We start from the raw sequence: 27,711 nt of genomic DNA, 5'->3' as shown, positions 1-27,711 counted from the left end.
ACCCACTGTCCCCGCATTGTCCCCCCAGTATCACCCCAATATCCCCCCCAGTATCGCCTTAATGTCCCCCCCAGTGTCCCCCCATTGTCCCTGTATTGTCCCCCCAGTATGACCCGAGTGTCCCCCCATTGTCCCCCCAGTATAGCACCAATGTTCCCTCCAGTGTCCCCCCAGTATCACCCCAATGCTCCCCCGGTGTCCCCCCGCTGTCCCCCCAGTATGACCCGAGTGTCCCCCCAATTGCCCCCCCAGTATCACCCCAATGCACCCCCGGTGTTCCCCCAGTATCACCCCAATATCCCCCCATTGTCCCCCCGGTGTCCCCCCGCTCCCCCCTCACCCCCCGTCCCGCTGGCCCCGCCCCCCGCGCGCGCCGGGCACACACCCTCGCGGCCGGGCCAATGGGAGGCGGCGGCGCGGCCACGTCACGGGCGCGGGGGAAGCTCCTCAATGAGCGCGATTGGCGCGGGAGCGCGCGGCGCTGCCGGGGCCGCTCCGCGCCGACCCCTCCGAGCCGAGCCGAGCCGAGCCGAGCCGAGCCGAGCCGAGCCGAGCCGAGCCGAGCCGAGCCGAGCCGCTCCCGCCATGATCGCATCACACCTCGTCGCTTACTTCTTCACCGAGCTCAGCCATGACCAGGCGCAGAAGGTGAGGCGGGGGGGTCCCGCCGGGGGAAAGTGGGGAGCGGGAGGGGAAGATTTGGAAAGGTGAAAAGGGGAAAGTGAAAAAGAAAAGGGGGAGAAAAAGCGGGGGGAAAAAAGGGGATGAAAAAGAGAAAATGGGGGGAGAGAAAAAAAGGAAGAAAAAGGATGGGTAAAAGTAAAAACAAAACAAAAAAAAAAAAGAGGGAAAAGAAGGGGAGAGTGAAGAGGGAGAAAGAAGAGGAAAAGAAAAGGGAAGGAAAGTGAAAAGGGAAATAAATGGGAAAGGAAGAAGAATGAGGAAAAAAGTTGAAAAAAGAAAGTAAAAGGGAGGAGAAAAGAAGAGAAAAAAGCGGAAGGAGAGGAAAGGAGTAAAAAGAGCAAAAAGAAAGGGGGGGGGAAGTAAATGGGAAAAAAAAAAACAAAAAGAAAAAAATGAGAGAAAACTTTTTAAAAGGGATCGGGAGGCGAAGAGAAGCGGGGAGCGAAGGGGAAGCGGGGCCGGGCGGAGGCCCCGGCGCTGCCCGGCCGCGGCCGCGTGCGGTACGTGCCGCGGGACCCCGCGGGGCCGGGCGGCGGAGGGGGAGGAGGAGGAGGAGGAGGAGGAGGAAGGGGGATCTCCGTGCCTCTGCCCGCCGGAGCCGGGACCCCCACGTGTCGCCGCTTCCCGCCGGCGCGGAGCATCCGCGGGCGCGGAGCATCCCCGGCAGCCGCCTCCGCCCGGCCCGGCCCGGCACAAGGAGCCGGAGCCGCCGGGGGAGCGGGGTCAGCCCGGGCCACCGGCCCGGAGGCGGCACTCGCCCCTCGGTCCCTTCCCCACGCGGTGAGCGCCGGCCCGAGCCGCACGTGTCCCCCGTGCCCGCAGTGACAGCGCTGGAAAACCCCTTCCTGTGTGCCCTTCCCGTCCTTTCGGGGCTCTGAGCCCTGGGTTTGGGGGCCGGAGCTCCCCGGAGCGTGCCAGCCCCGTTGGGATGCCCGGAGCGAGTGTCCCGGCTCCCGCGGCTCCGGCTTTGTCTGGCCAGGACAGCGCTTAGGCTGGGCTTGATAAATTATTCCTGGAGAAAAATGCGGGATGGGAGAGAGCGCGGAGGCTCAGGCTCCTCCTGCAGCGCTCCGCTGGCATCTGGGAACAGGGCAGAGAGGAGCTCGCTGTGATTCCTGACTCCGGGAATGGCCGGGATTTGCTGCTCTGAGTGTCAGGCGGTCGGGATTCGCAAATACGGCCGTAAAAAAATCGAGGGAAATGCTTGGAGAGACCTGGGATAACCCTGGAGATGCTACCGGGGGAGTGAAACCTGCCACGTTGGCTCTTCAGCGGTGTTAAATAGGAAGGAAACTGAGGCAGAGCATTAAAAAAAAAAAAAAAAAAAAAAGAACAGCAAGCCAACCAAAAAAAAACCAACCCCAACCCAAACAAAGTGCAGGAAAAACTTCCCAAGGCAAAGCGATCCGCAAGGAAATACGGGCTCGGCTTCTCCCTCCCCGCTCGCCGGTGGCCCCGGGGTTGTGCAACAGCAAATCCAGGCTCGGGAAGGGGCTGTGTTGTGTAACCCGGGCAGAAATAGGCCAGCGGCACAGCCCGGCCCCGCTCCGGGCTGCTCACGCCTTCCTTATCGGGCACGGCTGGGGATACCGCGGGGGAAAGCTGCGATGGACAATTCGCCTTCCCTACCCACCGGGGAAGGGTGTGCGAAGCCTCAGGAACCGGCTTCGTTTCCCTCCCGGCTCCCAAACCCAAATTAAAAAAGGTTGTTGGGATGTGAGGGAGGGAAAAAAAAAAAAAATCCGGGAGCTGCTGGCCGGAGCTGGGGATCCACTGCCCTCCTGGCCGCCTCCACAACTGGAATTTCTGGGCTATTTTTAAACAAATTCCCGTGAATACTCCCAGGGAGGCAAAGCTGGGGGAGAGCACGGAGCTCAGCTGTCCGACCTGGCTGCTTCCACCGTGGCTGTAAAAATTATTCCCGGTTTATAAAGCTCCCCAGGCAAAGGGAGAAGCCAGGGAGTCCCCAGCACAGGGAGGTGGAGGGGGTGAAATTCTTGGAAAGCTGCGATTTGTTTGTTTGGGTCTTTTTATCAAACCCTGTATTTGCGAGAAAAGATTGTAGGTGGTAGCCTGGGATGTGTTTTCCCTTTGGATCAGGGACAAAAGGAACTCAGCCGGGGTGAAAAAGTGCCTTTTCCAATAGCTGTGGTTTGTGTCCACCTCCAGGCCTTGAAAATAGCCTCGAAAATGGGATTTTGCTTCTCATTCTTGCCATGGAGCAGCTTTACCTGCTCCGCCACTCATCTGGGGGCATATTGCCTTCCTCCCCAGCTCCTGCCTGGAAAGTGGGTTGTCCAGACTTATCTAACCCCCAAGGGATTGTGCAAACTTTAATTAACCTCGGCAGCGTCCTTTGAGATCCCAGCTTGAAAGTTTGCCGCTGCTGCCCTGCGTTGCCCTGGGATGTGCCAGCTCACCCCGGCCTTCCTCCCCGTCCCTCAGCCTCGTCACTGGGAGTGGGGCTGAGCGCCTCCTCTCCCCCACCCCTCCTTCAAAAGGGGAAAAAAACGGGGGTGGAATTGATTTCCCTGCCTCTGTGGCCGTCCCCAAGCAGGGGCAGGTTTTCCTCTTGGGATTAGTTTTACCCAGCTGATTCCTCGCTGGCCGCCTCTGTGGGTATGGGAGGGGCATTTATGGCAAATTCCTGGAAAACCAACGTGACAGCTTCCCCTGGGGCTGCCGAGGTCAGTGGCAGGAGCCGGGTCAGTGGCAGGACAGCTTCTCCCACCTTTGGGAAGCCATCCTGTCTCCTTCCTCCTCACCAGATCTACCCAGCCTCAGTTTCCCCCCAGAGGGGGATGCTCCCCCCATGCCAGTGGGGTTTTTGGGGGGGCGAGGCTTTGCCATCCCCGGATCTCTGCCCAGGACCTTGTGGGTTTAACGGGGGCAGGAGAACTGGAGCTCTAGTGGGGCTGTGGGGCAGCGGGGTCACCCGAGGATGGGCCGGGATGCTCCGGTGTCGCTTCCTCGCCACCAGCGCCCGGCTCCACCTCCGGCGTGGATCCAGCTGCTGGCCCGGGGCTGGGACGGGGAGGAACCGGCCCAGCAGGAACCCTCTGACTCAGCCGGGTGAGGATGGCTCGTGTGTCATCCCGGGCACACGTGGGCTCGGAGCCGGCGTGGAGGAGCTGGAGGCCGTGGGGCAGCCCCGCATCACCCCTGTGTCACCCAGGGCAGGGGACGAGCCGGTTCCCTGCTCTGAGTCACCCGGGGTGGGAAACGGGGGCAGGCACGGATGGGCAGCGCGGGGACTGAGGATGTGGAGCAGGGAATAAACCCTTCAGGCCTTCACCCTGCTGCCTCTGCCTCGCTTTTCCCAAATCTTTAAGTCCCACCACGGATTCGCTGGGGTGGTGCTTGCACAGCATCCCCCTCCCAGGGAGCCAGCATCCCCTCAGACTTCAGGGATTCCTACAAAACAGCGTGCTTCAAGTTAAAAACTGGGATAGGGAGGGAAGGAATTGAAAAAAAATTATATAATTCCCAGCACAAATTTCTCTGGAGAGAGGGGTGACAGCACAAGCCATGGGATTTGGGGTGTTCCAGCCTTCCCCAGCTTTGAACACTGCTCCGTCATCTTGCATCAACAAATGTTCGGCTTTGTTGCCAAAAAAGCAATAAATCTGTCCCAGAAAGGAGCCACCCTCTCCCAGTGCTCCGCTTTTGCTCAGAAATCTGCTGGAATCAGTCACATCCAGCTGAAAACTGCAGCAGGAGATGCTGAGGGGTGGGGAGCACGTGCTCCCGGCCCGGTTCCTGGCAGCCACGTGGCTCTGGGACAGGATGCAGAGCAAAAAGAAAACAAAAGGCAAACAGCTTCCCCTTCTCAGGACCCGGGACCATTAGTGGGAAAGATATGTCTGACCCTATTGCAGAAGAATAAAAGTCCCCAGGCTTTGCCCTTCCTGCCCCCTGTCACCCTCAGCAGCCCTGCCAGGGCAGCGAGTCAGCCAAGGAATTTACAGCATCCTGGAATGGCTTGGGTTGGGCTGGAAAGGACCTTAAAACCCATCCAGTGCCATGGCAGGGACACCCCCCACTGTCCCAGGGTGCTCCCAGCCCTGTCCAGCCTGGCCTGGGACACTGCCAGGGATCTGGGCATCCTATGCCAGAGCCTCGTCCCCCTCCCAGCCAGGAATTCCTTGCCAATATCCCACCCATCCCTGTCCTCTGGCACTGTGAGCCATTCCCTGTGTCCTGTTCCTCCATCCCTTGGCCAAATTCCCTCTCCAGCTCTCCTGGAGCCCCTTTAGGCTTTCTCTTCTCCAGCCCCAATTCGTTCCTATGGAGAACAGCATTGACTTGGAATTAATTATTTGAAGATCATATTTAATGACTGTTTCCCCGGCACTGATCCCTTGGGGCCCAGGCTACTTTGGAGGAGCCTTGAGGAGTAGAACTGTGTCCAGCTGCAGCCCCAGAGCCTCGAGGCTGGGGATAAAAGCTGTTTTTGGGCTGCTTTAAGCTGGGCTTGGCTCAGCTCGGGTGGCACAGCAGCAGGACTGGGGCGAGCTGAGGTTTCCCAGCGGTGGCCGTGCAGCCGGGACGGGCGGCCCTGGGCACCTCTCCAGCATCCGGCGTGGAAATGAGCTGAGCCTTGGAGACAGCCTTGAGCCAGGAGATGGGGATTTGCTGGGGTTTGCTTCCAAAACGTGGCATTGAGCTCATTTACACCCACAGCGACTCCGTGATCCGCAGCTTTAACACGGCGTCCCGGGCTGGGGCATGCCCAGCGCTCCCAGCTGCCATCCTTCCTTCTCCCTTCACTTTGGTTGGATTTCCTCGAGGAAACACCGCTACTTAGGCTGGAAACCTTCCAGAAACTCAATTGCCCCTTCAGGATCCTAACCTGGTGACTTTGTCTGTGTGGAACCGGCAATCTGACCTAAACTACTCCACACTCTTCAAAAGCTTTAAGCGACTGAGAAGGTGTTTTGTGTTGAAAGATGCTCAGGCTCTGGCACTGCAGGCTGAATTCCCTGTTTTATCCCGCCTTTGCTACAATTTGAGGGGTGCTCAGAGTACCCTCGGGGCTGGGGAGTTTTGGGAAGGCTGGTGGCCATGGCTCGGGGTGGATTCACTGGGGAAGGAGCCCTGCTGTACACCCTGACCTGCTTTAGCTGCCAAGTGGGGTGATATCCACGCTGGGAGAAGATGATCCTGGTTTTAAGGGCTTTGGAGATTAGGGGAGGTCACCCTGTTCCTCAGGCTGAGGTTATTCTGGTTGCTGGAGGACATGGGGGACGTGCTGAGCAGGGCCTGTCCTGGGGAAGGGGTGAAGCCTCCGGGGGCTTCTCCCTGTGCTGGGATTTTTGGGTGGGGGGTTTCACTGCTGAGGAGCTCCCGAAGCACCCAGCTTCTCTGGGATGAGGAGTGTCTGCTCTGGGTTGATGGCATGGGCTGATAACCCTCGGGATAACCCTCGGGATAACCCTTGGCACAGCTCAGGGGAGGTTTCCTACCCTGGGGCTGGCATGGAGGAGAGCTCCAGCCCCAGAGCCACCTCTTAACCAGTTAACTGGAGCTTACTGGTGCCAGTGACCAGAGCCTCAGCACACGAGAGGGATTTTTCAGCAGGTGAAAGCAAACAGGAGGGGAGGGAGGAGAGTGTTTGACTTCCTGCTTCTGAGCTGGATAAGGAGAGGCTGGCAAACAGCTGGTGCCAGGAAATCTCCAGGTTTCCTTCTCCTTGGCCTTTCCCCTGTGTTTGCCTGGTTTTGGGAAGGAGCTCGATTTTGGGAAGCTCCTGATTTGGGGAAGGAGCTGAAAGCAGCAGGAGAAGCGGGGAGGAGGTTTCACCCAGAGCATGCTGCTCCTCGGGGGATGCAGCATCACTCCTGCAATGTGCTGGGCTTTCCTCCATCCCGGCCTCACCAGGGGGATCCCAGCTCCCAGATTTCCAGCAGAACTCGGGGTGGGGAAGGAAGGATGTGCTGGAGCACAGGCAGACACCCTGTGTGCAGCCCAGGGGGGATGGCACATCCCCGAGCGGGTCACGCTGGCCTGGTGCAATTACTCGCCCACAAAATGCCCATTTCCTCCAGCTCAGCCCCGAACGCAGCCCGCGTTCGCTGACCCCGCTGTTACGTGCCTGCAGACAGGTGAGCACACGGGGTGGAGTTTTCCTCTGGACTTCTCAGGGCTTGCACTGCCCTTTAATTAATTCTGAGTGAGGCTAATTGGAGCGGGGCACGGGTTGGGATGGGCAGCGCCGCCTCTCCCGCTCCCTGCTCCGGCCAGGCTGCTCAGGCACACGCTGGTGGCTGGGGAGCAGCTCTTCCATGCCTTTCCCAGGCAGGACAAGATGCTTCCATGCCATTTTTAGAAGCGTTCTCAGCTCAAGGGTACGGCAATTTCCAGGAATAGGGGACGGGGTGGATTTCTTCCCTCTCCGGCCACGCGCCTGTGTCACTCTGGCCTCGCTTGTGTCACTCCAGCTCCCACTTCTGTCACTTCAGCATGCTTTGCTCCGGGGTGTTGAGTGGCTCTGGGCTCGGGGGTGATCTCAGCAGTGGAGAAATGACAGGGCAGTGGATTCCTGCCGAGCCTCCTGGCTGCAGGAAGAGGCCCTGGGGGTCAAGGTCAAGGTGCGGTGGTACCTGGAGTGGGAAGGGCTTTGCACCTGGAAAACCTCCCCTGCCGACCTCCTGAGTCACCGCTGAGCTGGTTCCTGCTGCTGGAGCTGCTGTTTGGGTGTCTGCAGCTGGCCCAGCGGGACGCTGCTCCGGAGCACCAGGAGCAGCTCCTGGCTGGCATTCCCGGCTGGCAGAGCCGGGAGGGGATGCGGGGTCGAGCACCTGGGCAGAGGTGCAGCAGCAGGGTGGGTGATGCTGCTGGTGCCTGGCATGAGCAATTCCAGCAGAGCTGCTCCGTCCTGCCCTGGGGAAGGCTCCTGTGCCCCGTCCCCAGCCCTGCCTGACCCCGGGCTCTGTCTGCACCCGCAGGTGGACAAGTACCTGTACCACATGCGGCTCTCGGACGAGACCCTGCTGGAGGTGTCCCAGCGATTCGAGAAGGAGATGGAGAAGGGGCTGGGGGCGGACACCAACCCCACCGCCTCCGTGAAGATGCTGCCCACCTTCGTCAGGTCCACCCCGGACGGGACAGGTACGGAGAGGCCAGCAGTGCTGGGGACACGCGTCCTCCTGGCACTGCCAGAGCGGGGGTGGCACCCCTGGGGTCACTGCGGGGGCTTCGCCCTGGCCCGGCTGAGCGCGGGGCCAGGCCGGGCTGCCCGCTCCGTGCTGGGGCTGGAGGGGCTCCCAGTTCCTGCAGGCAGAGGGAGGAGGCAGGGAAGCCGCCCTCGCGTGCCCTTGCTGGCAGGACAGAGACAGTCACGGGTCCGGCTCATCAGATTTCATTAGCGGCGAGGCGGCGGCGGTGCCAGCGCTGCCCGAGTGCCACCGGGCCAGGCAGAGCAGGGCCCTCACAATGTGCCCTTTCTGCCTCTCCCCGAGCTGCCCAGGGCACGCTGCAGCCAGGCACATCCTCCTCCCAGCCCCAGGGACCGCTCCCTCGGCATCCAGATGGGAACGTGTTCCCTCTCCCAGGCTGCTCCAGTCGTGTCCATCCCTGCAGCATCGCCCCTGTGCAGCCAGGACCCTGCAGCTCTTCGGTCCTGGCTGCTGAGGGAAGGAGCTGAAGCTGCTCCAGATCCACAGCTGGGCTGGCAGCAGCCTTGGAGGCCCCAGGGATGGTTGGTTGTGCTGGATGCAGGGCTGGGCTTGCCCTGTGCCAGTTCCTGCCCAGGGATCTGTGCCAAACCTCGGTGGCAGGGGCTGCTGGTCACCAGCAGGAGAGCTGCACAAAGAGGGACAGAGCCCAAACCCCTCATGGCTGCTGGCTGTGTGCTCCCTGGGGGCAGGGACAGAAGGGACAGAGCCATGGAATCACAGAGCCATGGACTGGTTTGGTCTGGAAAAGCCCCCAGGTTCCAATCCACCCTCAACCCGTGTCCCCAAGTGCCACATGCACACAGCTGCTGAATCCCCCCAGGGATGGGGACTCCAGCACTGCCCTGGGCAGCTGGGCCAGGCCTGGACAGCCCTTTCCATGGAGGAATTTCCCCAACAACTTAAATCTTGTGTATACTTTAATAACTTCCAGTTTGAAAGCATTCCCCTGTCCTCTCCCTACAGCCCTGCTCAAAGTGTCTCCACCTGCCCTCTGAGCCCCTTTAATCCTCAAAGCACCCCCTGATCTTGGCCCCCCAGCTGCACCTACACCCAAAAGCTGGCCCTGGCTGCCTGCCCTGGGATCGAGATCCCAATCTACTTAAATGTTGGAGGATATTTTTAATTACAGGGACGGCCAGGAGCCGCCCCTGGGCACGGGAACTGGTGCAGCCAAAGGTGCTGGGTGCAGGTGGAGCGTGTGTCAGCACTTCCAGCACCCTGACCTGCCTCTGGGAGAAGGAGCAATCCCTCCCCATGCCCTTCCAAGACAGATCCTTGGCTCCCTTCCCTGTGTCCAGCTTCTCCAGTGTCCCAGCTGGCATTTCTCACCCGGGGGAGGGGGAAGGAGGAGCAGCAGCATAGAAAATGTCACATGAGAGGGATGCTGGGGCAGTCACGGCGCTGCAGCTGCCCAGGGGGGCTGGAAAATGAGGGGGTTTAGAGCAAACCCCAGGGAAATGGGAGCTGGGATTCCCTGTCCAGCTCCAACTGGATCCAGCCTCTGAGGGCACCAGTGTCCTTTGGGTTTTGGGGAGGGGGCTGGAAGGGGCAAGTCAGGGCTGGGGGCTTGGTGCCACATGGCGTGGCAGCATCTGGGGAGGATCTCATGCCCAGGGCTGTCCTTCCTCCTTCCCTCTTTTCAAAGCTCCTGGGCAAAGTCTGGCCTGGGCAGGGCACCTGTGCCAGGTGCCAGCAGCTGCTCCCAGTCCGAGGAGAGGTTATTCCCTGCTCCAGCCCTGCTCTGGGCTGATGCTGGTGCCACAGGGCTCCCAAACCCCCCTGCAGAAGTGTCCGTCCTCCCTGCCCTGCTCCTGCAGCTCCTGTGCCCATCCCTGTCCTCCCTGCCCTCCTCCCGTGGCTCTGGGTGGGATTAGGCCCCGTTTAATGCTCAGCTCCAGGGGGATGAGAGGTGCTTATGGAAATACAAGGTCACACTGCAGGTTAAGCCAAACCCAGCCCTGGCTCCTCTCTGGGGTTTTGCAATTTTCCAGTGTGGGGTGATAAGAGGGGGGAATTCTGCTTTGAAAGCAGAAGCTCTTCTAAAATCAACTTTCCTTGCTTTGCTTGGCTCTGGCACCCGCTGGAGCAGCACCGTGCCGTGCTGGCAGCGAGCTGATGGGGAAACAGCTGCCAAACAAGCTTCTCCTTGGAGCCCCAGTGCCTCTCCCGAGGGCTTTCCCTGCTCAGTGCAGCCATCACCCTCCTCCCTGCGCCAATCCTGGCTTTTCCAGGCTTTTCTGGGTGCCCAGGGTTCCTCCTCCACAGTGGTGCTGGCACAAGGATCTCGTGGTGCATTGCTGAGCCCCAGCCACTGACCACCCCAGCCCGGAACTTTCAGGGGGATGCTGCAGAACTTGGGGGTCAAATCTGGAAAATCCAAGGGATGGCTCTTGGCAGCACCTTTCCCTTGGCTGGGGGGCTCAGCTCCTGCCAGTGCCTGGCTGCCTCTGCAGGAAAAAAACCAGCTGGTGTGGCACAGAGCCTTGAAAGGCTTGGAAAAATGGCTGTTCTGGTGCCCAGAAAACAGGGATTCAGCAGATCCCAGCGAGGCTTCCCAAGGAAGTTGTGTCTGCCTGGAAGTGCTCAGGCCAGGCTGGATGGGCCAGAGGTGCAGGGAGGGCAGGGGAGTGGGGCTGGGTGGTCCCTGGGGTCCCTTCCCATTCCCTGGCACCATGAATTGTCTGGAGGGAGGGAGGGAGAGGCTGCAGTGGGAACTGCCAGGGTCTGCAGCTCCACCTTCTCCTGCACCTCCCTGCAGTCTGGCCTCCCAGCTTCTCCTCTGCCTCTCACTTTGCATGAATCCACTTTGCCAGAGGAGTCCCAGTGGAGCTGCAGTGGGTTGGGAGTCCCTAGAAGGGATCTCGGGGACGAGCAGCCTCCGAGGTGCTGGGGGGTGATCCCACAGCCCAGGAGCACAGCAGGTTCTGCAGACCCAGCCCTCGGCAGGAGCAGGAGCCCTGGAAGCAGAGCCGTGTGTGTGCCCTGGCTGTTTGAACTGTGGGCTCAGCACCAGAGCTGATACCTTATCACGGGAGCCAAGGTGGGGGCAGTGCCCAGACCTGGAGCCCAGCACGTGTTCCCAGCCCGGCTGGGAATTTTCCGAGGGAGATTTGGCTGCCGTGCTCCTCCTCCTGCAGAGCTGATCCACCCGGGAGCTCCCAGGAATCCCCCCTAAAATGCTCTTTTTTCGGGATCCTCCTGAGTTCCCTGCCCAATCTCCAAGGAGCTGAGACCCTGTGACTCTGTAGGCTGCAGTGCCCTTACCCTGGTGTATTGATCACCCCTGAGGTGTTCTCCGTGCCCTGCTGGTATTGATCACCCCTGAGGTGTTCTCCATGCCCTGCTGGTATTGATCACCCCTGAGGTGTTCTCTGTGCCCTGCTGCACTGACCTGGGGCCGTGGAGAGGCTTCCAAAATGGAATGGCAGAACTGGGGTTGTGGCAGTGGAGTTTGGACAGAAGTGTGTGATGTCACAGGGTGGGAAAATTAGATTTTAAGGTTTTAGAATATAGTGATATATATAAAGCAAGATGGAGGTTTTAGGGCAGAGGGTAGTCCGCCTTCTCCTTCTCCTTCTCCTTCTCCTTCTCCTTCTCCTTCTCCTTCTCCTTCTCCTTCTCCGTCTTTCTCCTCCATGGGTTTGGGTGGTTTTGTGTAATTGGATAAAAAGTCCCCATTGCAGGCCACGGGTGGTTGGTTATTGGGTTAAAACTAAAAATAATTTAAGCACCATTTCTTAATTGGGCAGTTCATCCTTAAAAGGCCTTGCAGAGAGGGAGATGGGGCTCCATTTTTAGTTTGTTAGGGTGAAGTGCTGCAGAACTCAGGGTTTGTGAGACTGTGACACAGATAAACATCCGAGTCCCAACAAGAAATCCCGTCCTGCAGGTTTAACCCTACCCTGGCAAAAAACCAGCAGAGATTCCACACCAGCTCTCCCTGGAAAGGGCAGCAGTGAGGCCCCAGAGCTCTTTGGGAGCTTCTCCCTCCCTGCTTTCCTGCTGCCACGTGCCAGGAGCGTGCGGGATCCCTGTTGGTTTGGGATTTTATTGGGGCAGCTGGTGGGATTCGTGCCCCAAAGCACCTGGATCTGCCTCAGCGATGATCAAAATATTGATCCTCTAATGGTCAAAATATTGATCCTCTGTGGGGGCAGAGGAGGAGCAGGGAATACAGCGACTGCTGCAATAAAATACCAAAAAAAAATATATAATCATGGACAAAATGATGAAATATAATAAAAAATCTGACTTTCCCCTGGCAGCTGGGAGGGGTGGTTGCCTCAGGGCCCTCCAAGCTCACGGGCTCTCCTTGTCCTGCCCCCACAGAGGACGGGGATTTCCTGGCCCTGGACCTGGGTGGCACCAACTTCCGAGTGCTGCGGGTGAAGGTGTCGGACAACGGGCTGCGCAAGGTGGAGATGGAGAACCAGATCTACGCCATCCCCGAGGAGCTGATGCGCGGCAGCGGCGGCCAGGTGGGCTCCTGGGCAGCCCCCGTGTGCTGGCCGGGGATGGGGGATCCAGCCAGGGATGGGGTTCCAGCCAGGGATGGGGGTTCCAGCCAGGGATGGGGTTCCAGCCAGGGATGGGGGTTCCTGGTCAGGGATGGGGTTCCAGCCAGGGATGGGGGTTCCTGGTCAGGGATGGGGTTCCAGCCAGGGATGGGGATTCCTGGTCAGGGATGGGGGTTCCTGGTCAGGAATGGGGGTTCCAGCCAGGGATGGGGGATCCAGCCAGGGATGGGGGTTCCTGGTCAGGAATGGGGGTTCCTGGTCAGGGATGGGGGTTCCTGGTCAGGGATGGGGGTTCCAGCCTGGGATGGGGGTTCCTGGTCAGGGATGGGGGTTCCTGGTCAGGGATGGGGGTTCCAACCTGGGGATGGGGGTTCCTGGTCAGGGATGGGGGTTCCAGCCAGGGATGGGGGTTCCTGGTCAGGGATGGGGGTTCCAACCTGGGGATGGGGGTTCCAGCCAGGGATGGGGGTTCCTGGTCAGGGGGATCAGAATTCCTGGCCAGGGATGGGATTCCAGCCAGGGATGGGGGTTCCAGCCAGGGATGGGGTTCCAGCCAGGGATGGGGGTTCCAACCTGGGGATGGGGGTTCCAGCCGGGGATGGGGGTTCCAGACAGGGAATGGGGGTTCCTGGCCAAGGGGATCAGAATTCCTGGCCAGGGGATTGGGAGTTCCTGGCCAGGGATGCTCTCCCTCCGAGTGTGGGGCCTTTTGTCACTCTTTACCCTTTTTTCCCAGCTTTTTGACCACATTGCCGAGTGTTTGGCCAACTTCCTGGACAAGCTGCAGATCAAAGACAAGAAGCTCCCCCTTGGCTTCACCTTCTCCTTCCCGTGCCACCAGACCAAGCTGGACGAGGTGGGTGAGGGGCTGTGCTCTCCCTGTGGGCTCCACACCAATTTAAACTCAGGTTTTTAATGAGGCTCGTTGATTTTGGGTCACCCTTTCATGAAGGGCCACCTCTCCCATCCCTGTGAAGGCGTTTCCCAAGCCTTTGGAGCTCAGCACTGTCCTTTTGTTTTTGTGAATGTTTTTGTGGGTGCAATGACTCGGTGGCTGCAGGGTCAGGGACACAGAGGATGGAAGATTCCTTCAGAGAATTGGCATCACCTCCCAGTAACCCTGTTGCTTGTCATCTTCTCCAAACACACTATAAACCCCCTGTTTAAAAGAGAATTAAGGATATGTGCCACATTGCCTTTTGAAGAGCTGTTTGATGACAATAAGTGGTGTTGGATCTCCTGTTTTGAACACATCTGGCCAGGTTTTCTTAGGAGCCTGCAGTGGTTGGGGTTGAAAGGGACCTTAAGGATCATTCAGAGCTCAGAGCAGGGTCCCATTCCGGTGTCCCAGGCTGCTCCAAGCCCTGTGCAGCCTGGCTTGGACACTTCCAGGGATCTGGGGGCAGCCACAGCTGCTCTGGGCAATCCTGGGTTTCCCCTGATTTACCTTGAAGGCTTTTCAGCTACCGCCCACCCGTGACCTCTGACAGGGTCCTCGGGGGTGTGTGCCAGCAGGGCGAGGTGCTGGCAGAGCCAGGGGTGTGCCCTGGGAGCTGCAGGGCTCTGGGGGTGATGTTTCTGTGTTTTCCTGTGATGTTCTCCTGGGATGCCTCCCTGGAAAGCAGCTTTTTCACCAGAGCTGCAGCCAGACGTGCTGAGCTTCACATCCCTGAGCATCACATCCCTGAGCATCACATCCCTGAGCTTCACATCCCTGAACTTCACATCCCTGAGCTTCACATCCCTGAGCATCACATCCCTGAGCTTCACATCCTTGAGCTTCACATCCCTGAACTTCACATCCCTGAGCTTCACATCCCTGAACTTCACATCCCTGAACTTCACATCCCTGAGCTTCACATCCCTGAACTTCACATCCCTGAGCTTCACATCCCTGAACTTCACATCCCTGAGCTTCACATCCCTGAGCTTCACATCCCTGAGCTTCACATCCCTGAACTTCACATCCCTGAGCTTCACATCCCTGAACTTCACATCCCTGAACTTCACATCCCTGAGCTTCACATCCCTGAGCTTCACATCCCTGAGTCTCACATCTCCCTCCCCGAGCAGTGGCGCAGGGAGGGCGGTGCCCTGTCCCCTCTGTCCCCCCTGCCAGCCCCAGGCACCGATGGCTGTCACTGTCACTGTCACTGTCCCTGTCCCTGTCAGCTCTGCCAGAGCTGTGACCTTGCTGGGAGACCAAACATCCCCGAGCCCAGCGAGGCACGTGGGCTCTGCTGCTGAGGGGTACTGCTGGCTCTCCCTGCCCTTGTTTCCCCCAGGCTGGGGGTGCTCCTGGCTCTCCCTGCCCTTGTTTCCCCCAGGCTGGGGGTGCTCCTGGCTCTCCCTGCCCTTGTTTCCCCCAGGCTGGGGGTGCTCCTGGCTCTCCCTGCCCTTGTTTCCCCCAGGCTGGGGGTGCTCCTGGCTCTCCCTGCCCTTTCTCCCCCGGGATGAGCGGGGCCGGCTCCGTGGAGCGCGGCAGCCCCGGCGCGTCCTCCCGGCGGCTCTGGGGGGATGAAGGCTCTCCTCGCCCTCCTCCTGCAGACACGGGGCTGGGAAGAACGGGACAGTGCAGAGGCTGCAGGGGGAAGGGTCTGTGCCCCGTGACCTCACCGGGGTGGCCTCGCTCAGTGCCTCAGTTTCCCCAGCTCTAAGGGAGGGCGGGTGTCTGCCTCCCTAAGGGGGCTGTGGCCGTAGATTCCAAATGTCACTGAGTCCTTTTCCTCTTTGCCTGCCCCCAGGGCTCAGCTCAGCCCCTGGATATCTGCCTCGGGCCACAGGGGACTGTGGGACCCACCCCACAGGGCTGGGTCAGGGATTGTTCCCTAGGCACAGCGAGCAATCCACCCCACAGGGATGGGTCAGGGATTGTTCCATAGGTACAGTGAACTCCCCACCCCACAGGGATGGGTCAGGGATCATTCCATAGGAACAGTGAACCCCCCCACCCCACAGGAATGGGTCAAGGAGCATTCCAAAGGCACAATGAGCCTCTCACCCCACAGGGCTGAGTCAGGGAGCATTCCATAGGCACAACAAGCCATCCACCCCTCAGGGTTGGGTCAAGGAGCATTCCTTGGGCTCATGAACAAGTTTTGCTGCAGGGCTCAATCAAACCTGCTCATGGGAAGCACGAACGAGCAGCTCACGTGTTATTTCGTGGCCATAAACTTTATCTGACACGGAAGCTGCTGCTGATAGCTCAGCTGCTGAGCTGATAACAGGGGGCTCCCCTCGCACGGGGCCACGTGTCCCCTGTGCTGGTGTCACCTCCAAGCTCCCCTCATGCTGTTCCCCTGCAGAGCATCCTCGTGACGTGGACGAAGGGGTTCAAGTGCAGCAGCGTGGAGGGGAGGGACGTGGTGTCCCTGCTGCGCAAGTCCATCAAGAAGAGAGGGGTAAGAGGCTGGGGTGGGGGCACCCTGCTCCTGGCACTGGGCACCCTGGCTCCTTGGGGCCTTTTGGTCAGTTTTGCCTCTGTTGGGTCACTCTCTCTCATTTCCACCCTCTCAGGACTTTGACATCGACATCGTGGCCGTGGTGAACGACACCGTGGGAACCATGATGACCTGTGGCTACGATGACCAGAACTGTGAAGTCGGCCTCATTGTTGGTGAGCTGCAGCAGGGCGGAAGATGTTCTGGGGATGTGTCCTGGGGTCAGCCCTCCAGGAGAGCCAGAGGGAGATCCTGCTTCTTGTAGGCCTTTGTGGGAAGAGAGAGGGGGATGATATCAGTGTTGGAACACCAGCATTGTCCAGCGTTTGTTTAGTTCTTCGCTTTCTTCGGTGCCTTGGGCTGTGGCCAGAGGGAAATTGGGAATACTGGGAACGAGGGCAAGGCGGTGTCCTCGCTCACCCTGAGCCCTGCCCGGCCCAGGAACCGGTACCAACGCCTGCTACATGGAGGAGATGAGGCACATCGACCTGGTGGAGGGCGACGAAGGCCGGATGTGCATCAACATGGAGTGGGGGGCCTTTGGTGACGACGGCGTGCTCAACGACATCCGCACCGAGTTCGACCGCGAGATCGACATGGGCTCGCTCAACCCTGGCAAACAATTGTGAGCAGATTCTTGGCTCGGGCTCCTGGTTTGCTCAGCATTGTCCATCCTCCCACAGCGCCGGCGTTACTGGCACTGCGGAGGTCAGCCCAGCTAACTGGGTCACCGTGTCCTCTGCGCCGGTGCAGAGAGGGGCTGTGTCCCAAACCTGGGGCTGTGTCCCAAACCTGGGGCTGTGTCCCAAACCTGGCTGTCCCAAACCTGGCTGTCCCAAACCTGGGGCTGTGTCCCAAACCTGGGGCTGTGTCCCAAACCTGGGCTGTGTCCCAAACCTGGGGCTGTGTCCCAAACCTGGGGCTGTGTCCCAAACCTGGCTGTCTCAAACCTGGCTGTCCCAAACCTGGCTGTCCCAAACCTGGGGCTGTGTCCCAAACCTGGGGCTGTGTCCCAAACCTGGGGCTGTGTCCCAAACCTGGCTGTCCCAAACCTGGGCTGTGTCCCAAACCTGGTGCTGTGTCCCAAATCTGGGCTGTGTCCCAAACCTGGCTGTCCCAAACCTGGCTGTCCCAAACCTGGGGCTGTGTCCCAAACCTGGGGCTGTGTCCCAAACCTGGCTGTCTCAAACCTGGCTGTCCCAAACCTGGGCTGTGTCCCAAACCTGGTGCTGTGTCCCAAATCTGGGCTGTGTCCCAAACCTGGCTGTCCCAAACCTGGCTGTCCCAAACCTGGGGCTGTGTCCCAAACCTGGGGCTGTGTCCCAAACCTGGCTGTCCCAAACCTGGCTGTCCCAAACCTGGGGCTGTGTCCCAAACCTGGTGCTGTGTCCCAAACCTGGGCTGTGTCCCAAACCTGGCTGTCCCAAACCTGGCTGTCCCAAACCTGGGCTGTGTCCCAAACCTGGTGCTGTGTCCCAAATCTGGGCTGTGTCCCAAACCTGGCTGTCCCAAACCTGGCTGTCCCAAACCAGGGCTGTCTGCCCCACCTGCTGCCCTTGTGGCCCACTCCTTTGAATGATTCCTGTTCCCTTCCTGGCCAGCAAAGTCCCCCACCAGCCCAGGCAGACACCCTCACCCAGCTTAGATGTTAGGGAAGATTTGTGCTCTGAAAGGACAGTCAGGTGTGGCACAGACTGCCCAGGGTGGTGTCACCATCTCTGGAGGGATCCAACGGCGCTGTGGATGTGGCACTTGGGGACCTGGGTCAGCTGCGGCCTTGGCAGAGCTGAGGAATGGCTGGAGTTGATATCAAACCTTGGAGGGCTTTTCCAGCCCAAACCATTCCCTGGTTCCATCTGATGCCTCCCCTCGGGCAGGTTTGAGAAGATGATCAGCGGGATGTACATGGGGGAGCTGGTCAGGCTCATCCTGGTGAAGATGGCCAAGGAAGGGCTGCTCTTTGGGGGAAGGCTGACTCCAGATCTGCTCACCACGGGCCACTTCGAGACCAGATTTGTCTCTGCCATCGAGAAGTAAGTGGGATCCAGGGGTTTCCCGGATGGACCGGCACTGAGCCAACCTGCAGAGCCGCAAAAGCTGCGTTCCCAGGCACGAACCCCCTTCTGAACTTGCAGGGAGAAGGAAGGGCTGCAGAAAGCCCACGAGATCCTGAGCAAGCTGGGCCTGGAGCCGTCGCAGGAGGACTGCCTGGCCACGCTGCGCATCTGCCAGGTGGTGTCGACGCGCTCGGCCAGCCTGTGCGGGGCCACGCTGGCCGCCGTGCTGCGCCGCATCAAGGACAACAAGGGCGTGGAGAGGCTGCGCTCCACCGTGGGCGTGGATGGCTCCGTGTACAAGAAACACCCGCAGTGAGTGCGGGACCGGGAGGGGCTGGGGACAGGGACCTGGGTGTGCTGGGGACAGGGACAGGGACTTGGGGTGCGGGGACAGGGACAGAGAGGGATCTGCTGCTGCCAGCAGCACGCGCAGCTTGGCGTAAGAGAAGCGCCTCCAGATATCCCCTCAGGCCCCTCGTTTGGGTCCCAGGGGCTCCCCAGAAGGTCCCACTCAGGTCCCCTCCCTCCTCCTCCCCAGCTTTGCCCGTCTCCTGCACAAGACCGTGCGGAAGCTGCTGCCGGACTGCGAGATCCGCTTCATCCGCTCGGAGGACGGCAGCGGCAAAGGCGCGGCCATGGTGACGGCCGTGGCCTACAGGCTGGCTGCCCAGCACAAGGCCCGGCAGAAGATCCTGGAGCCCCTCAAGCTGAGCCACGAGCAGCTGCTGGAGGTGAAGGAAAGGATGAGGATAGAGATGGAGAAAGGGCTGGGCAAGGAGACGCACGCGGAGGCGACGGTGAAGATGCTGCCCACCTACGTGTGCTCCACTCCCGATGGAACAGGTGATGTGCCCTGTGCAAGGCTCTGTGTGTGAGCCCGTGCATGTCCTGCATCCTTGGGAGCGGCTGGACCCTTTGCTGTGGCCGGTTCCTCTCTGTGGTGGGAGTGGCACAAACCTCCAGTTTGGAACTGGGCAGAGCACTGAGCCTCCGGGACGTTCTGCCCCTGACTTAGCACAAAGCCTGGCTCTGCGTGGCCACAGATCCTGCCACAGGATTCTCTCAGCCTGGGTTGTGCTCCTGGCCCTTCCTGTGGCTTGGGCAAGCGCCTGACCTTGGCTTGAAGCTTGTGCAGGGCCAGGAGCTGGATTTCAGGGATCCTTGGGGGTCCCTTCCAACTCATTGTCACCCCGAATCTGGAGCAAACCTCTCCACCCTCTGTTCCTACCTATCCCCAGCCACGTCTGCGTTCCCACCCCTCTCCCTGGAAGAGGGCAGATCCACCTCTGCTCTGTGCCATGCTCTGTGCTGGGATCTCTCCTGACCATCCTCTCTTGGCTTGCAGAAAAGGGAGATTTCCTGGCCCTGGACCTGGGAGGAACCAACTTCCGCGTGCTGCTGGTGCGCGTCCGGAACGGGATGCGGCGCGGGGTGGAGATGCACAACAAGATCTACTCCATCCCCGTGGAGATCATGCAGGGCACGGGAGAGGAGGTCAGCACGGGCAGGCAGAGAGGGGGAAGGGGCTCTTCCCTGGGGTGGCTGGGGCAGGGCTGACCATGCTGGTTTGGCCTTTCCAGGGAGCCAAAGCAGGAGCGGGGAGGGCTGGTGCTCTCCTGCCCTTAGAGCAGCCAGTTGTGCCCAAGGCTCTGGAGTTGGGGAAGCTGGAGTCTGGTTTTTAGGTTAGAAGTGGTGTTATTCCCAGGCATGAGTGAGCCTCCCTGAATCCCACACACTCTACAAGGGCAGATAAGCATCATCCCCATTTCCCAGATAGGGAAACCACAACACAAGCGGTGAGACACATTTGGAAAGTTTTGCAAAGCACTCCAGGCAGTGCTGGGGGACTGGGAGTGTCTGCAGCAGACTGGGCTGGAGGGCTGTGGGGATCGTTTGCAGAGGGACTGGATTCCCGTGTCACCTCCCTGCTGGCTCCCACCCCTCCAGGGACCTGTGAGGTGGAGATGGTGCAGGGATTTGGCCACGCTGTGGGTGGGGAAGAGGCTGAGCTGAGCTTTTTGGGGCTGCTCACCTCCCGCAGTGCAGCTGAGCCACGTCCCGCTCTGTTCAAAGGCCTGGGAGGATTTGAACATTCCAGCAGGCCTGGGAACGGGTCGGACCCCCCAGCAGTTTGGGCAGGCTGGGCTCTGGCTGGGGTGGTAACTTTTCCCTTTGGCTTTGCTCCGCAGCTCTTTGACCACATCGTCCACTGCATCTCCGACTTCCTGGAGTACATGGGGATGAAGGGCGTGTCGCTCCCGCTGGGATTCACCTTCTCCTTCCCTTGCCAGCAGAACAACCTGGACGAGGTGAGCCCAGCCCTCCTGCAGCTGCCTGGCTGTGCCTCCCACCTGCTGCTGAGGGTCTCACTCGGGGCTTCTTCCCACAACAGGGAATTCTCCTGAAGTGGACGAAAGGTTTCAAGGCGACGGGCTGCGAGGGAGAGGACGTGGTGGGGCTGCTGAAGGAGGCCATTCACAGGAGAGAGGTGAGCAGGCACAGGGCTGGGAGAAGCCAGCGGCTGCTCCCACATCCTGGCTCTCCTCAGCATCATTAATTGGCCTGTAAAGCAAATTACTGGGCTGAGCTCAGCGTAATGAGTGTTGGAATTTTCACAGCCACCCTTACTCATCACTTGAGGTTGGATTTTCAGACCCTGGAGCTATGGGCTGGCTGCTGGCCAGGGCTGGAGCAGACTTGTCTGGCCCTGAGCTCAGGAGACACCGGCTCGTTTCCTCGGCACAGACCACCCCGAGCTCCTGCCCAGGGGCTGCTCCTGGCAGGGCTGACCCAGCCCTGGGCAGCTGGAGGGGTCTGAGCTCTGAGCTCTGCCTGCAGCAGCTGGGGTGGGGAAGTCCGTGGGTGCCTGTGGAGGTGGATGGTCATGGGGGATAAGGGAGAACAGTTTTAAACTAAAAGAAAAAAGAGCAAAAGGAGGGAACGTTATTCCCAACCTCACAATATATAGAATTCTAAAAGTGGCAGTGGATTGGAGGATGGAATTACCACCTCTCCAACCACACTGGTTAAACCAACAGTCCATCAATTCTTTCTTCTCACAAAGAAGAATGTAAAACAATCATTGTTTACATGAACAGTGTGTGAGAAACTCTAGTAGAAATATGTAAACATCAGACAAGATAGAAAATTTTTAAAAGAACTTTGAAACTTTAAAAAAAACCCAGGATGACAGGTGCCCAGAGAAGCTGTGGCTGCCCCAGGATCCCTGGAAGTGTTGGATGGGACTTGGAGCAGCCTGGGGCAGTGGAAGGTGTCCCTGCCATGGCAGGGGGAAGAATGGGATGGGCTTTGAGGATCTTTCCAACCATTCTATGATTATTCCACTGACTGGACTCTGTGGCTCTGACTGCCACACTCACCAGCCAGCCAGGTCCTTTCCCAACTGGGGGAGCAGACTTGGCAGGAATTCCAAGCGCTCCAGGAATAACTCCTGCAATCCGTCCCTGTGCAGGAATTCGACCTGGACGTGGTGGCAGTGGTCAATGACACAGTTGGCACCATGATGACCTGTGGCTACGAGGATCCCTACTGTGAAGTTGGGCTGATTGTCGGTGAGAACTGAAAGTTCCTGGTGGAGCTCCTGCTCTGTGGTGCCACTCCCGCCCCGGAGGTGTCCCAGGGTCCCTCTGATCCCGCTGCTCTCTACAGGCACGGGCAGCAACGCCTGCTACATGGAGGAGATGAGGAACGTGGAGCTGGTGGAAGGGGACGAGGGCAGGATGTGTGTCAACATGGAGTGGGGCGCCTTCGGGGACAGCGGCTGCCTGGATGACATTCGGACGGAGTTCGACGTGGCGGTGGATGAGCTGTCCCTCAACCCTGGCAAGCAGAGGTGGGTGGTGGCTTTGGGGGGCTGGAGGGGACCCCAATGGGGCTGAGGGTCCGGGAGCAGATCTGCCCCACCAGCCCCTTGGTGGATCCAGGGGAGGATGGGCAGGACACGGACGTGTCCCTCGTCCCCTGCCGTGGGTGGACTTGCTGAAGGGATTGTGCTGAGGGCACCGGGCAGAGCTGGAATCCCCACCCGGCCCCAGCGTCCCTTCCTGTCCTGATGTCCGGCCTCATCCTCTCCTGCCCAGGTATGAGAAGATGATCAGCGGGATGTACCTGGGGGAAATCGTCCGCAACATCCTGATGGACTTCACCAAGAGAGGGCTGCTCTTCCGGGGACGGATCTCGGAGAGGCTGAAGACCAGAGGGATCTTTGAAACCAAATTCCTGTCCCAGATAGAGAGGTGAGCTCCAAGAGGGAGTGAGCAGTCAGAGCACGGATGGAATCTGGAGGACGTGCCCTCAGGGCTGGTGGGAGAAGTTCCACGTGCTTGGTCTGGAGCCAGGGTGGTGGCACAGGGATAGATCGGCAGAGCCCACGTGGCTGTGTGGAGAGACAAGGAGGCTGGCTGGGGCTGGCAGCACAGACGGCTCTTTATCCTCTGCCCTGGGCACGGAGCGGGTGGGGGACATCCCGTGGGGTTGCAGGGGTGTCACACTCCGCTGGCTGTGTCCTGAAATAGCCTCCCTGACGAGGATGTGACAGCAGGCCAGGTCCAGGCCTGAAAGCTGAGGTTGAAGGGGGCTGTAGGGCCACCCCCGGCACTGCCAGGAGCCGCGGGCGCCCGGGCTGGGCAGGACGGGGGTCGGGACGGGGAGGCCGCAGTCCCGGCTGCTCCATCCCTGACGCCGCCCCGCGTGTCCCGCAGCGACTGCCTGGCCCTGCTGCAGGTGCGCTCCATCCTGCAGCACCTGGGGCTGGAGTCCACGTGCGACGACAGCATCATCGTGAAGGAGGTGTGCACGGTGGTGGCGCGGCGCGCGGCCCAGCTCTGCGGCGCCGGCATGGCCGCCGTGGTGGACAAGATCCGCGAGAACCGCGGCCTCGACTTCCTCAAAATCACCGTCGGCGTGGACGGGACGCTCTACAAGCTGCACCCTCAGTGAGTGCTCTGGCCGTGCTCCGAGGGGGCTTGGGGAAAGGTGCAGGGGTAATGGGGGAGGATTTGAGCCGTTTCGGGGGCTTGAGGGCTGCCAGGAGCTCGCTGACCCAAATTTGAGCCCCAGCAGGAGTCAGCTGCTCCCGTAAGGACAGGGGCTCCTCCAGTCCCACTGGGCCTGACCTGGATGTGGTGACCAGGTTCAGCCAGAGCTCCAAGTCATGGGCATGAGGCAGCTCTAACCAGCAGTGAGTCGGGTCATGAAAACTTGCCCATGCCAGAGCTGCCCAGCTGGTGCTGCTGGGCACTGGGGCTCAGACAGGGACTAAGGCACTGGGCTGAGCTTAAATAGGGCTCAGGAGCCCATGCGCAAAGGGAGGCACTGAAAACTCCCCCAAGGTGGGGCTGCTCAGGGCCATTAGTGGTCCCAGGACTTGGTGGGACTTGAGAAGGGGCTGGGTTTAGTCCTGAGTGAAGGCACAGCACGGTTGTGTTGTAACCATGGGCTTGGGCTGAAGTGTGGAGACTTGGGCTTTCTAAGCTTCATCCCTGGCAACTCTGTCTCCATGCATCCATCCCTCCATCCATCCATCCATCATCCCTCCACCTTTCCCCTTGGGCTCTGCATTGCTCTTTGAGGCTCTGTGCAAGGCGGATTAGGGTTGGGACTGTCACCTTCACCCCATGGGCAGTTCATTCAGAGCCTCTCCCTCTCCTTGCCCTGCAGCTTCTCCACGGTCCTGCAGGAGACAGTGAAGCAGCTGTCCCCCAAGTGTGAAGTGACCTTCCTGCAGTCGGAGGACGGCAGCGGCAAAGGCGCCGCGCTGATCACAGCCGTGGCCTGCCGCATCCGCGAGGCCGGGCAGCGGTAGAGGGAAGCAGGTTTGCCCAAGAGCTTGGTTTCAGCAGAACAGGACATTTCCTCACCCAACCCCTCCTCCCTCTGCACACACCCACACACCCCTCCCCTCCAAGCAGACTCGTAGCTTTACTCGTTCTCCGAGGCACCACGGTGGGACTGGAGACGCCGTGGGCTCTGTACCAAGCGTTAGGAGTTCCCTTGCATGCCATAAAACCAGCTGTCGAGTAAAGCTCACAGTGTCTTTCGGCTTCTCCCTGCATTTCCAGGTGGAGCTGGAGCTGTCCCACCTCTGTCACACCCCAGCTCTCCTCCCACCACCCTGACCACTGGTCCTCCCCTAGCAGCAGTAGGGATAACACTCGGAAAATTCAGACACTGCATTGTCACTTTAACAGTCCCTATTTATGTGTGTCGGAGTCGTAGCTGTCCGTGCTGTAGAATCAAACCCTTAAGATTGGGCTAAAAACCTCCACTAGTCTTTTCCCCTGATCAAGGCTGCATTATTTCCATGAAAGTCATGGTAACTTAAAGCACAGGGTGCAGAGTTCCACGGCGTGGCCGCGGCTGCACCGGGGGTACCGCGTCCCTCCCTTGGCGGGGAGTCCTGGAGAACCCGCTGGAGCTGCAGGGGCCCCTCAGCCACCCAGCAGAGCACGTGCCTGGAAATAATTGGGGACTCGGGGTCTCAGCCCGTTTCCTGACCTCACCCGTAGCCGTAGGAGCGTGGCGTGTTTCCCCCCGACACCTCCACCCCTCCCCGGTGCATGCGGGGCTCCGGGAGCCGAGCCCCAAACCCGTGGCCGTGTCTGCCCTTGGCCTGGAGTCTGGTTTGCTCTGTCTGTGAAACACTTCTGCGGCTGCAGCCTTCAGGTGGCATCTGGATTTATACACTGTATATTTATGTTTTAAGAGATCTGATGTCTTTTTATGTACATAGTCTCGGGAGGGGGTTGTATCACTTAGTTTTAACGTCACCTTTTCACGTTGTCGAAGAAAAGTACAGAGTAATTATTTTTTTTTTTTTCCTTCTGTCGTGTAATTTTTTTTTTTAATTTAAAATTTTCTTGGGGTAGACTGGAGAAAAGAGACCCAAATACCTGAAGACTGTTGTGCAAGAGGTTTGGGCATTCTGACTTTATCACCAGGACAAAAGGGAAAGCAGAAAGCCAGGGCGTGCAGGAGCAGCGGGGCCCTGCGGTGATGCTGTTGGCTTCAGGCTGGGCTTAACCTTAGGAGAAATTTTATTTTGTCCCCTGCCCTCCCCAGCTGTGCTCTGGAAGGTGACATCCATGGGGGGATGACATAACCCAGGGCCCTGCAGGTCCTCAGGGACCCCTGTGCCCACAGCATCACCCAGCCCAATGCAGGGATCCATTTTTGCCAACAGAAAACTCTGGATGAACTAAAAGCTGCAGGTCTCTGCCTCAGTGGGAGGAGGCAGACAGAGGGTGGGGAGATTTTCTGTAAATATTTAGCAGAAGTTAATGAAATTTCAGTGATGTACAAAAAATTATAATAACTAATAAGCCCCACAATCAGCCCTTCAGATTGGAGGATAGAGTTTTTGTCTATTTTTATGTATATTTTTATACTGCTTGGGGTAACCTCATTACCAAAAGTCTCTTTTCTGTGATGGGGGTCAAGTTCAGTAGCACAATTTTAAAGGAAAATTATTCTTTTGGGCATTTTAAATGCTTATTTTTTTTATAAGCCTCAAGACAATTATAACTAATAAAACCTGTGTATAGAAATGATGTAAGAAACCAAGTTTAGTGGAAGTTTTAGAAGCTGTTAAATAAATCTTTGAAGGATGATACAGAAATCCTGTAATCTGGTACCAAGCAGTTTTGTGTGATTTTTTTCCCTCAGAAAACCAGCATTTTGCCTACTGAAAAATCAAAACAGAAATCTTTTTAGCTGCTGCACTGTGCAGAGCTGCATTAGTGGCTGTTTTTACTCTTAGCCAGCTGTGCCCCGTCTGAAATCCATAGCGTTTCCATCAGTCAGTGAGTGAAACTTTAAACAACAGCAGTTTTGGGGGCAGAATGGGAAGGATGGGGATCTGAGCAGGGTGAGAGGGGAGGAGGGAGCTGAGGCACCTGGAGCAGGGTCAGCACAGCCCCCTCACCTGCCTTGTGGGGGTGGGGGTGGATTTTTGGATACCCCAAGGCTCCCCTAATGCTGGAAAGCTTTTGCTCAGACTCAGAGGTAAGCAGGGTCTGGCATGTGCCCAGTTCAAGTGTTGCAGGACACCTGTGGGTGCAGGTGCACCCTCCCAGGGCTGCAGGGAGGGGTCTGGGGAGCCCCTGCAGGAGTTTGTGCTCCCCGGGGTCCCCAGCCCTGCAGCTGTGGGATGTCCAGCCCCACCAGGACCTCACCAAAACGTCGCCATGGCATGTTCTGTGAATGTGTTTCAAATGAAGAAGGGAAGATTAAATCCTAATTACTGATATGAAGGGAAGAGCAAATGATTATCTGTGGGGACAGACTGCTCAGACTGATTTGCCCAGTCTGTGTCTTCCCTGCAGCAAGAAGTGCTGCTTTGTGGGTTTAGGATGGTTTTGTTTTGCTTGGTTGTTCCCATCTGGATGCATTTTCTTTGCATTCCCGGGGTGCTGGAATGTTCTCTGGCCACGCAGGCAGCAGGGAACAGAGTTTCTGCCCTTCCCTCCCTGGCAAATCTCTCCTCCTTGGTACTTTGGACAGGATTTTATTTGGTTTAAAAAAACCATGTAGATCTATATAAACACGATCAGCAAATTAGTGAGATTTGCAAGCAGAATTTGCCTCTTCCCTTCCTGGAGTCCAGGGCTGGGAGGGAGAAGCTCGTGCTCAGTGGCCCGAGGGTATCAGTGGGGCACAGATCTCTGGCCTGGCAGCAGCTCGGGCGCAGTTTGACCAGAGATAACCCGGTGCCTGCTCTCCCTTATCAGGCAATCCAAACCCATCTGGCTCTCAGAGAGATAAGGGGGTGAAAGGTCCAAGTGCATGGCAGAGGAGAAGTGCACTATGGTGGCAAATTGCACCATTTGTGCAGGGGGTGTGAGCTACAGGGTGACAACAACAAAACCTCGCCCCAGGCCCCTCCAGACAAGGAAAATACCTGCTTTGGGAGATCAGTCACTTGCTCTGGCACAAAAATGGGCACTGAAGGCAAAAAGAGGCAATTCCTGTGCTCAAGGTAATTTGGAGAGAGGAAAATTCTTTCCCTTGGGACATCCCTGACCAGTCTGAAATGTTTCTGGCCTGAAGCAAAGAAAATGCATCTCGATGTGGGAGTCATAAAGCCAAAGACTGTGTGGCTGCTGGCAGAAACGAATGCTGTAGATTCACCTGATGTTGTTCTTTGGTGTTTACAATATTTATTTCTAGCGATTGACTGCAATGATATTATATATAGGCTTCCTTATTTTTGTACTTTTCATACCGTTCTCCTGAGTGTGGTGTTGTACTGCTCAGCTCCCCTCGGCCACCACTGCTGCTCCTCGTCAGTGACAATAAAGCAGAGAAAAACAACCACCACCCGTGGCTGGGCTCAGTGTCGTGTGTCTCTGCCCCTCAGCAAGCCCTGAGCAAGGGCACAACCCCAAATCCCTAGTGCTGGCCCCTGGCACTGGCAGTGCCCCACAGCCAGGAGGGCACAGGGACACCCAGGGATCAAGGGAAGGGGCTGTAGCCTGGAAAAGAAATCCCAAGATGAGTTTCCTGCTCCACATCCCACATCCTGGTGACACTGGGTGGGTTGGGGGGGGTCAGGCCCTGGCAGGGGTGAAAGCCCTGCACAGCTCAGACTTTGATGTGCTGCAAAAACCCACCTGGATTTGAGGTACCTGTTCCCTCTGCCATTAACCAGCAGCCCCTGCTGCTTTCCATGGAATCGATCTTAAGGAGTGGGTACTTCTAATTAAAGCCAGAGTTAAGTATCTAAATACAGTTAATTCTATAAATAAGTTTGATGCTGTAGCAGCTAACAGCTGAAAATGCTTCTGCTCTCTGCTGCCAAAGCTGTGACACAACACAA

At 58.4% G+C, this 27,711-nt stretch overlaps 1 protein-coding gene across 1 annotated transcript; it reads left to right on the top strand.

Annotated features, from left to right (window-relative positions):
- Positions 1 to 489: 489 nt before the first annotated feature.
- On the top strand, positions 490 to 27,212 carry LOC110478627 (hexokinase-2). The gene is made up of 18 exons (XM_077789231.1): positions 490 to 648; positions 7,632 to 7,794; positions 12,192 to 12,340; positions 13,116 to 13,235; positions 15,685 to 15,780; positions 15,896 to 15,995; positions 16,261 to 16,444; positions 17,697 to 17,852; positions 17,955 to 18,188; positions 18,415 to 18,719; positions 19,222 to 19,370; positions 20,066 to 20,185; positions 20,269 to 20,364; positions 21,349 to 21,448; positions 21,546 to 21,729; positions 21,977 to 22,132; positions 22,598 to 22,831; positions 23,556 to 27,212. Exons 1-18 carry the CDS (start codon positions 586 to 588, stop codon positions 23,698 to 23,700), a joined length of 2,754 nt encoding a protein of 917 aa, XP_077645357.1. The 5' UTR covers positions 490 to 585; the 3' UTR covers positions 23,701 to 27,212.
- The last annotated feature ends 499 nt before the right edge of the window (positions 27,213 to 27,711 follow it).

This window comes from Lonchura striata, chromosome 32 (assembly GCF_046129695.1).
Source record: "Lonchura striata isolate bLonStr1 chromosome 32, bLonStr1.mat, whole genome shotgun sequence".
NCBI lineage: Eukaryota > Metazoa > Chordata > Aves > Passeriformes > Estrildidae > Lonchura > Lonchura striata.
Note: the sequence above shows the minus strand (reverse complement) of the source record. Positions and strands in the feature narration are given on the sequence as shown.

Coding starts and splice junctions, on each gene's coding strand:
- LOC110478627 (XM_077789231.1), top strand. CDS start 586: ATGATCGCATCACACCTCGTCGCTTACTTCTTCACCGAGCTCAGCCAT. Junction 12,341..13,115: donor TGCGCGGCAGCGGCGGCCAG/GTGGGCTCCTGG, acceptor CTTTTTTCCCAG/CTTTTTGACCACATTGCCGA. Junction 21,730..21,976: donor CTCAACCCTGGCAAGCAGAG/GTGGGTGGTGGC, acceptor TCTCCTGCCCAG/GTATGAGAAGATGATCAGCG.